Raw genomic sequence first — 10,602 nt, 5'->3', positions numbered from 1 at the left:
CATGGGTTAGGGGTTGTTATAAAAGTGGATGGGTAGGGTTCTGTGGCCTGTCTTGTGCAGGAGGTCAGACTAGATGATCATATTGGTCCCTTCTGACCTATGAGTCTATGAGTCTATGAGTCTATCCACGCTCAGACCATTAGTAGAAGATAATGGAGCATCATTAGGATTCTTCATTGTCAGTCACCTCCTACTGAGAAATATACCAGACACTACATTTAATGTACACACAAACACAGTGCAGGCTTTGTGTACACTCTGGCAAATTATTCTCTCTTTCATTTCTGAAATTTGTTTAAATTAACTACAAGCGATTAAAGGTTGCAGAAAAAAAATGATTGGACTCACCACAGGGACATGCCAACTCTCACGGCCACTAGCCTGAAAGAATATTAACAAAATCATTTCCATTCTAACATAAGCAGATTAACATGCTCGTTAATAAACTGCAAATGACTGAGGAAGCTGGAAATAGAAAGGAAGAGAAAGAAGAGCAGGAAAATCCTGCCCCGACATCGCTACAGGATCCAGTTTAAAACAAAGTTTAGTTGCAGTAAAACCTCTGAGAAAAATACATAAAACAGAAGAATCCAGCATAAAAGAGAAAGAGTAGCTGATCAATGTGCCTACTAATAATAATGTAACTTTATCCATGAGAAGCAGCTTCATGCTTTAACTGAACAGCCATCTCCTGGATTTCCTCAAATATCATCTGAGCTGATTATTTCTGAGTCTAACATTAAACAAGGGGGATAGGAACATCACCTCTACTTCCTGCATGGTTTGGACGTGAACACCACATCTTTTCCCTCTTTCCTTTAGGTCCTTCTCAAAAGGGTCCATCAGAATAATAGACTTTAAGCCTGGCGTTTCTCTTTTCTCCACGTGATCCAGGAGGATTCTGGCTTTTTCTGGTTTGTCACAGATTACTGTGGAAATATCAGCTAAAAAACAAAAAAAAAATAATTTTTTTACTTAAATGTAACACTAGCTGAAGCTTCACAGTAATCTCTGTGAATCTCTGCTAATCAGTTTTTGACACTCATTTTATATTTATACCATGAGATCCTGAAATATAATATATATTTTCTCTTAGGAAACAAGTAAATTTTAGTATTTAATCCTAGTGATCGTAAATCAACACTGAACAGAGCACACTACTGTATCTGAAACTGAATGAGTGGTAAGGCAAATATTTGTTTGCAGCACAATGCGCATCAGTCCAAAAGCTACAATTATTTTAGGATTCAATTAAAAATATTAAAACTGCAGAAAAAAAATAAACCTGAATGGTATGAAGTAGTTGTTAGAAGCTCAAAGCCAAAATGATAAAAGGAACAGCTAGTAGCACTGAGCTGATGCTCCTCACTGGAATGATCTTGTCAGTGGCTGGTTGCTGTTATGATCCTGAGCTATCCTGCAGCCATAGAAGTCACAGCAAAGCTCTCCTTGAGCCAAGCTGAAATGCACACTGAGCCAAATCCCGGTCCCACTGAAGTCAATAAAAAAAAGCTCTTGCTGTCCTCAGCTGGAATTGGCCATCTGTGCAACATGTAAGATGCAGTGGAAAGAAAGGGCATAAAAAGAGAACGGCCATTTAAAAAAAGGAATAAATACATCCTCAGCTTGTGTCTGCAGTTAACTGTAAATTGACAGTTTGCACCTGCTGAGGATCTGGCCCATTCTTTAACAATATACATCAACCGAGTTTCCAGAAGTCTCGAGGAACGAGATTTTAGAACAAAGAAACCTCCCTTCTGAGAAAACAGTGTGTGTTCAGGATTCTCATTTTCATATGGGATATAAAGTTAGATGCCACTAAAAATCTGCCCTGCTTTTGCATTAGTACAGCTCAGACCAGTCCCTGCAAAACAACTGTACAGCCTTGTGTTCGGCTTTTGGGCACAAGACAGAGTCTTTAGATTTTGCTCTTAGAGTCCTAAGCCCTGATCTTGCACAGTTTGAAGAAAGGGCTTAACTTGAAGCTTGTAAGTTGTCCCATTGACTCCGATGCTTAAAGTTAAGCATGTGCTTACGTGCTTTGCAGGATTGGGACCCTAGAACCTTAAAATTCTATTTGTAGGGAGAGAGTCTCATTTTTTTATGGGAAGTCTATTACATAATAGAATTTACCCTGCCAGGCAGAAATCCCAGTAAGACAGGTACAGTGTTAAGGCTCAAGACCCATAATGTTCAAAGAAAAATACATGCATAAAGTGAGGTTACTAAATGATAGATTAATTGTTAGCACTTGTCATTGGAACAAAATAAGCAGTAATGGGCTAATGTTGTTGCGGGGAAAATGTATTACATATTAGGGAAAACTTATAAACACTACACTCAGTTCAGCAGTAGAACAAGCTACAAGACAATGCCTGACTGGACATATACAAAGTGTATCCATTAGAGGTAATTTCAGAATAATAAAGCCGATCCTGCCATGATACATAGAGGTATATTATATAACCCAGCTAAGGTTACTTCCAGCCAAAATGATTCACTGAGCCAAAGCATCTGCCTTTAGGAAAGCAGAAGAGAAATCAGTCATTCTGCATAACAAGAGTGATTTTTTGAGAACCTCCATGATATTTATGCATGTCTGTTTTTACCTGTGTTGATAATGTAACGAATCGCTCCATGACCTAATGTGTCATACAGGGGGACCACCACCATAGAATAGGTATAACAAGCCAGCTCAGAAATGATCCACTGCAAGGAGATTTTACAAAGAGAAAAGGGGTAAGGGAAGGGGAGTGATTAAAACACTTAATGAGATTAAAATTTAAAGTGAGATCAAAACTCAAGAATATTGTTAACACTGCATGAGGTTACAGCAGCTTCTCACCTCTGGACGGTTTTGTGCAAAGACCCCAATAAACTGACTTGCTGATGGTTTACATCCCTGTTGGAGTAACCCTGATCCTAAAGCTTCTGCTCTTTCAGAGACCTAGAAGTGGGAGAAAAATGGATAAGAGAGGAATGTAAGCAGCAGACACAAATGAAACCTAGTGGGCTCTAATATTAGTTTGTTGGATAACACATAAAACAGACTCCGGTCGCCTGTAGCCATTAAAGAATTCATGACACTTTTGGCATTCACCCTAGTGCCCTGGCTAAATTCCAACTTGAGCAATTAAATTCTGCTTACTTAAAATTCCCCCATCATGTGAAATTGTTATGGTGCTCTTTATTTCTGGTCTTGGAGCTAATCGATAGTTTGTTTATTTCAGTGTGCATAATGCTTTGGAGCTATTACATGGCTGCCCGACCCAGAAGTGGCTGCGTTTCAGTGGTGAGTGAGGCAACGTAATCATATTTGATCAAATCTGTACACCTTGCACATGAGTATACCCACTGAAGTCAGTGGAACTACTTCCACAAGTAAAGCCATCAGGATTAAAACCCAGGGTTTGTAATTCCCCAGAGCTTTGGCTTGCGAAAGACGATCTGTAAATCAATACTACTAGTAGTCAACACTAAGATCCCAATTCTGCTGAGACAGCTCAATGGAAGTGAACGGTGCTTATAGCAGCTGCCAGGTGTGCGGCATCTGAGAGGATCCTGGCTCAAATGAAAACTAGCAGGTAATTGAAAGTGGTAAACTAATACATGATCATACCCCATGCCCAGGATAGCACTAGGCGGTATCTTTTAAAAACAGCTACGTTTAGACAGTAAGGATAAGAATTCTTTGGTGAAAGAAAGATTCATGATAACCTCACCTCTTTATACGACAACCATTGGTAAGGCTGCTTGGGCTTTCTGAATCCTAGACAGGGACCATTCTCTAAACAAAATAAACAGATTACAAAGTTATGGGGATCTTAGAGCCAAGTGCTAATGAATTATAGGACCCTGAGCACCTTAACAGTAGGAGGTTGCTCTAAAAGTACATCCATTGTTATTATCAAAGTCAATCCATGTTTCTCTGAGGCAGAGTTCACACAGAGTGCTACCAGATTAAAAAGGAAGACAGCCCTGTAAAATGGAGCACTGGATTATGGACCATTTTGAGCCTTCATTCAAAATCGCAGAGGTGATGGTGATGTTGAGCAGGCCCAGTGCCCTGTTAAACCAGCTTTTCCTTGAGACAGTGTGAACATCATTATCTATAATGGCTTTCATCCTAAATGTCACCTCCCACAGATCTGGCTGCCCTTTCATTGAAACCCTAGGAAGTCAAAATTACTCCAAATAAAAATGCTCTTCTCTGGAGGAGAAGTGAAGAACATAAGCGTCTCACTGTAGAAAAGAGGACAGCAATACTTGGAATGTTCAATTGTCTTTTTTTCCCGTACCTCACCACACATAACCCATCTGTCCAGAGAGGTACTCACATGTGCTTCATCACCAAAGTAGCAAACTGCATCATATAAAGCAATTATTCTGTTGAGGGTTCTGGTGGCATTAAGACACCAACCATTTCAGAACAAAGCTCATGTGTTTTGTTCAAGTACAAAAAGATCACAGCAAGGGCCCCAGTAAATCTGTGGCCAGGAGCCTAGATACTCAGACCATAAGCTTTTTGTTCAGTGTTAGCACAGCACGTAGCACAAGGGGTCCTGGTGCATAACTAGGGCTCCTAGGGACTATGGAAATACAAATAAAAATAAAAAATAATGATACACTTCAGGGTACCAGACAGGAAACACCCAGAAATCTTCAAATACATGTTAAATATGAAGATTTTTACTGCATTTAATGTAGAACCGATACAGTATTCCAGGTGTCCTTTAATTTTATACTGGATGTAATTAAATTTACCCTGTCTGTACATGTTATTTTCAATGTACTGAAAAATTTTGTATTAAAAACTCATAACTTCTTTGCAAAAATTGTCAAGGCTGGGGGGTTGGCATCTGGGAAGGCGTGGGAGGCAGTTGAAGACTAAGGGACTCATTACTGGATGTTCCTGCTAAACGATCAGTTACCACTTTTGCCATTTAAACCGTCATCTTTATATTTCAAAGTTAACATCTCACAGAGATGAGGGCAAGATCATACACCTCTCAAAGCTATTGTTTCAGGCTGTCTGCAGACTCAGGCAGGCATTGCTATGCTGGTTTATACTTGGTTCAAGTTTGGAAGGCCCTGCCTCCCTCCCCCCCCAACCAGGAAAGCTAGAAACCTTTTTTCTTGATATTAGTGCTTAGATTCTGAGGCACAATTCTGCAACATGAGACAGAGTGTGAGGCAAATTCCACTGTGCAGTTCACAAGGCTCTGACTAGAACCTGTACTTGCATGCATTCCTTTCACTTAGTCCATACATGACATCCTCTTCACCTCCCTCTCTCTCACCCCTCTTCTCCTCAGCTTATCATTTCAAATGTTATTTATGTACACCTCTACCCCGATATAACGCGACCTGATATAACATAAATTTGGATATAACGTGGTAAACTCCGGGGGGGGCGGGGCTGCGCACTCCAGTGGATCAAAGCAAGTTCGATATAATGCGGTTTCACCTATAATGCAGTAAGATTTTTTGGCTCCCAAGGACAGCGTTACATTGGGGTAGAGGTGTATTTACATTTTTAGGATTTTTCACCTTAAACTTCAGGTGCAGTAAAAAAAGAACAAAAAGGTGTCAAGACCAGTTTATTTATATAAAGATGGGGAAACTGAGAAACAGAATTTAAGAATTCAGGCTGCATGTGATTGATGTTATAGCTGGCATTAGGACGCTGGAATTCACAGCTTCCAGTTCAAGACCTCTCCGACTCAAAAAACCCATCTCATCAGGACCTGTGTTTGCAAAGTCGTCATTAATAAAAGGTCAAATCCTTTTCAGGGACTTTCCTCCTCCCTGCTCCTTTTGTGCTCTTGCAAGGCTCTGATAGGAAAAGCTGGTACTTAGAAGGGACTTTAAGAGTCATCATCTTGGAGCTACTCAGACTCTCCCCTGCTCCTGGCTCCTAGTGCCCTATCCACTGGACCAATCCTGCCATACCAAAATCACAGTTCAAATAAATGAATGCAGACAAAAATGTTTAATAATTCTATCCATCTAAACCAGCACTTGGCAGGGTTTGTATCAACTGTAATTTTTAATAGCACTAACATGATGCTTTCTTGAGGATATTTCAAGCTACAAAATTAGTGTCAACCTAGGCCAGAGAGAGATTTATTGCTTGCTCCCTCTAGTTTAATTACTGCAAGAGAAATATATTGTTTCTGCTCCCTGTATGCTGTAGCCATTGTTTTATCCCTAGACAATGAAAACAGCATTTTTTACAGTTAAGTGTGTCAGATGTAGGTCAACTGAGAAAGCTGAGCTGTGGAAGGGGTGTAGTTCATTTGCTAAGCTATACAGATGGGACCTTGCAAAATTTCTGCCATTTACCCAGGCAGGGTCTAATGCAAGCCCTCTGCATGTGGAACTCCATGGTCATTGCCAGGAGAGCTGCAGGTGCTCAGCAGCTCTGGAAACCAAACTACTTATTCAGGTGCTTAAATATGAATGTAGGTGCCCAAGATTAAAAACGATGAACGCAGGATAACATCTTCTAAAGTGCCAAAGTGATTTAAGTAGTTATGAAAGCCAATGGGATTTAGGGGCCTAAGCCATTTTGCCACTTTTGGATATTCACTCACATGCCCCACTTCAGTAAAAATACCAAGTCTTCCATGCTTGCTGTAGCCTGTGAAGCTCTTCCATGGCTGTATGCTGGTTTCTGCAGTTAAGAAGCTGACTATGGCCTGAATTTGCTTCACTTGTGCACTCAAAACTCCTACAGGCCCACATTTTTTTGGGCCAGTTGTTCCCCTAGCCAGCAAGGCCCAATCTTGGTCAATAGCAGAGCTCTTATTGACTTCATTGGGAGCAGGGTTAAGCCTCAGTCTGTATAGCTGTTTTCTCCAAAGTCAACAGACCCAATTCTACCCTCTGACCAGCACTGAGATAGCAGCATTGAAGCCCAGTGGGGTTTTAGTCAACATAATGATCTTTACATATCATGATCACTTACCAGATATGTTAAATCCCCTTCTAAATACTTCATACATTGTCCTTGCATCATCATAGTAGTGAGTTAATAATTCTGTGCTGCCACCTATCACGGACCGCCGAGCTCCTTCCCAGCCCTATGGAAACCAAAACAACATAGAATGATCAGATCAGAACCTTTTGAAAGAGAGAGACTATAAAACCAAACAAACCCAGCACAACCATCTTTGGAACTGTCCCACAGAGCAGTCCTCAGGCTATGACAGCCTGAGCATAAAATGCAGGATCAGGCAAGGTGTATCATAAACCTAGAGGCGGATAGAATTTAATCATGAATCTGCCATAAGCTTATATCATAACCTGCATGACAGATTAGCCTGCAAATTACAGGTGCTCTAATATTTTTTGTGGGAAAACATTGAATTATATTCCTGTGTTAGCCTTGACATAAATATTTGCTTTTGTCTAAAACTGTATAAAAGTCAGACAGGCGGGTTTGTTGCGATTTTCCTTAACGCACCAAAAAAATCCCCTCTGTTCTGTTTCTGTAAAAATAAAAAAGCAAAGCCAAGTCATAAGGGCTTCATAAAATGAAACACAAAACGCAACCTATGTGATTCACTTTGTAAGCACATTTATGCTTCACTCATAAATGCATTTCTTTAAGTAAAAACAAAGGAAAACAACTGAGCCCCAAGCCTACTGACTAGTTAGATGACTGGGCTTTTGTGTTTGCCCAGAGATACTAATGTACTTGCACCAGCTTCAGCACTGATTTTGCTCTCTAGCCATGCCCCAAGGATTTAGCCCATTCCTTCCCTTCAAGGCTCTAGACAGGGGTCGGCAACCTTTCAGAAGTCGTTTGCTGAGTCTTCATTTATTCACTTTAATTTAAGGTTTCTCGTGCCGGTCATACATTTTAATGTTTTTAGAAGGTTTCTCTCTATAAGTCTACATAGTATATAACTAAACTATTGTATTGTAAAATAAACAAGGTTTTCAAAATGTTTAAGAGCTTCATTTAAAATTAAATTAAAATGTTGATCTTATGCCGCTGGCCCGCTCAGCCCACTGCTGGTCTGGGGTTCTGTTCATCTAGGCTGGCAGTGGACTGAGTGGGGCCTGTGGCCGGGACCCCAGCTGGCAAGGGGCCAGCAGCCAGAACCCCAGTCCGGCAGCGGGCTGTGCAGGATCGGCGGCTGGGATCCCAGACCGGCAGTGGGCTGAGCAGCTCAGCCTACAGCCGCTCAGGGGTTCCATCCGCTGGCTCCTGCCAGCTGGGATTCTGGCTGCCAGACCTGCTCAGCCCGCTGCTGGTCTGGGGTCCCAGCCCTGCCCACATACAGTGGGTACCTAATCTTCTCCCTGGTTCTGGCCCATCCTCTTCCTCTCTCTGCACTGAGCTGAGGGTGGGAGTGCACTGAGCACAGGGCTAGGGGTGAAGGGTCTGGCCGGGAGCTAGAATGAGGGAGAGGGCTCTGGGTTGGGGCAGGAGGTGTGGGTGTGGGGCACTTAGCTGGGTATTTCCCTTTTGGTGTGAGGGGTGCAGGTGGGAATGTGGGGGGTGTGCAGGAGCTCCCATTTGGTGCTTAGGGTGGGCGGTGGGGATGTTGGGGGGTTGCGAAGAGTCAGGATGTGAGGGGTGCCATGGGTGTGGGGAGGCTGGGATTGGGGCGGGTGCAAGAGTCAGCGGTTAGAGGGCTGGAGCCGGCATGTGAGGGGGGGTGTGGATGTCAGGGCGGAGGGGGCTGGGTATGTGTGGGGGTGCCAGAGTCAAGGCTGGGGTTGTGAGGGGGTGGTGAAGGAGTCAAGCAGAGGGTTAGGTGTGTATGAGGGGGGCACAGGGCTCAGGGCACGGGTCTGGGGGTGGGGCTCAGGGCAGAGAGCTAGATGTGGGGGGGGTCAGGGCAGAAGGCTGGGTGTGTATGAGGGGCTACAGGGCTCAGGGCAGAGGGCTGTGTATGTGTGGGGTTCAGGGCAGGGGGCTGGAGGGGATATGCCCCTATTCCAGCATCCCCCTTCCCCAAGGCCCTGCCCCCGCTTCTTCTCTGCCTCTGTTGGGAGCACGCTGACTCTGCTCCTTCCGGACCCCCTCTCTCGCAAGGGCCATCAGCTGATCAGCCGGCAGGGAGGGAGGGACGGAGAGGCGGAGTTGGGGCAGGAACCCAGCACACTATGGGAAGAGGCAGGGGAGCCAGCAGTACCAAGCTTCTGCCCCCTGCTCCTTGCCCCCTGCCCCTCTGGGACTCCGGCAGGCAGCAGCATGCCGTCTTTGGCATGCATGCCATAGGTTGCCAACCCCTGCTCTAGACGATTGTATAGCTTTCTTACTCTCTCCTAGTACGTGGAACAAGAATCTTTACATGCTCAGAATTTAGAGCAGTCATAGGTTTTATTCATGGATTGAAATTAGAGACTAATGCTTCTAGTCTCAAATATCATTTAAATAGCTCTTATGTTAATGGAAATATTTTAGGCTGATTTAGAAGGAAAAGACTAGAAAACAATCCCCTCAAATTGCACTGAATCTCCCTTACACCTCCCAACCCCCGAAGAGAAATTTCCTGGTTTTTCATGATAGGGAGCAAATTTCCATTTCATGTCTCTCATTGCTTTAAACAGAGTTTGCTTAAAACTGATTTGACGTTTTTTAGTTAGAGGATGAAAACAATGTCATCACTTTGGTTGGTTTCAGCCTAGCTTTGCTCTCCTTGAAGAATGCTACATTTTAAAAATGATGAGTTGACGGCTTTCAGGACATTATTTATTTAAAAAAAATAATTCAGTAACATAAATGTTGTGCATTTATATTCCATCAATCAGTCAGAAGGAGTTCAGAATGCTTTTTTAGGAACTTTACACCAGAATTCACCACTGATATGCAGCCATTTCTATTCAGCAGCTGCTGTATTCCAGCCCAGAAACATTATACCAGAATTAATGATCCAAAACATCTTATCTATTTAAAAATGGAGAGGAAATGCGAGTAGGCAAAATGTAATTAATTAATCAGTCTAAAATCTGGTCAGCTTCCTGGCGTTATCATACTGTACTCTTGTAAAAGTTGCCATGAGTTTTTTTTTTAAATGGTGTGACTTAATTGCACATCTTGGCCTTATGGAATTTAGTGGTAGTTTTGTGATTAGCTTCAGGAAGGCAAGGATTTCACCCTTTATCTAGAAGACTTCATTGGCATCAGCACTAGGGTAACCAGACAGCAAGTGTGAAAAATTGGGATGGGAGCGGGGCGTAATAGGATGCTATATAAGAAAAAGCCTCAAATATCAGGACTGTCCCTATAAAATTGTGACATCTGGTCACCTTAATCAGCACAGCACCTGCTAATGCAATGGGTTGAGCACTGGCTCTAGGCTGACCAGATAGCAAGTGTGAACAATTGAGACAGGGGTGGGGGTTAATAGGTGCCTATATAAGAAAAAGTCCCAAATATTGGGACTGTCCCTATAAAATCAGGACATCTGGTCACCCTAACTGGTTCAATACTGACTCAGAAAGAAAAATGACAGCTGCTGAATCAGCAACATCCTTACAGAAGACTGCTTTTACTTTGGGAGTTTCCTATCCAAGTACATTAGTCTTAACTTTGCTTAACTTGCACCATCTGGCTGTAGGTACAGTCATATCTTTAAAACC

The 10,602-nt window shown here is 42.8% G+C and overlaps 1 protein-coding gene across 6 annotated transcripts in view; it reads right to left on the bottom strand.

The window, feature by feature from the left end:
- Positions 1-10,602, bottom strand: part of ACSL6 (acyl-CoA synthetase long chain family member 6) — a 113,469-nt gene that overhangs the window by 42,017 nt on the left and 60,850 nt on the right. For all 6 annotated transcript variants that reach the window (XM_075068128.1, XM_032769137.2, XM_032769130.2 and 3 more), the window contains 6 exons: positions 6,971-7,085; positions 3,723-3,787; positions 2,846-2,947; positions 2,610-2,709; positions 766-944; positions 349-381 (listed from right to left, as the gene is read on the bottom strand). In XM_075068128.1, the coding sequence (XP_074924229.1) occupies positions 349-381; positions 766-944; positions 2,610-2,709; positions 2,846-2,947; positions 3,723-3,787; positions 6,971-7,085 (594 nt within the window). The remainder of the gene's footprint in view (positions 1-348; positions 382-765; positions 945-2,609; positions 2,710-2,845; positions 2,948-3,722; positions 3,788-6,970; positions 7,086-10,602) is intronic.

The sequence above is a fragment of the Chelonoidis abingdonii genome, chromosome 7, assembly GCF_003597395.2.
Source record: "Chelonoidis abingdonii isolate Lonesome George chromosome 7, CheloAbing_2.0, whole genome shotgun sequence".
Lineage (NCBI taxonomy): Eukaryota > Metazoa > Chordata > Testudines > Testudinidae > Chelonoidis > Chelonoidis abingdonii.
Note: the sequence above shows the minus strand (reverse complement) of the source record. Positions and strands in the feature narration are given on the sequence as shown.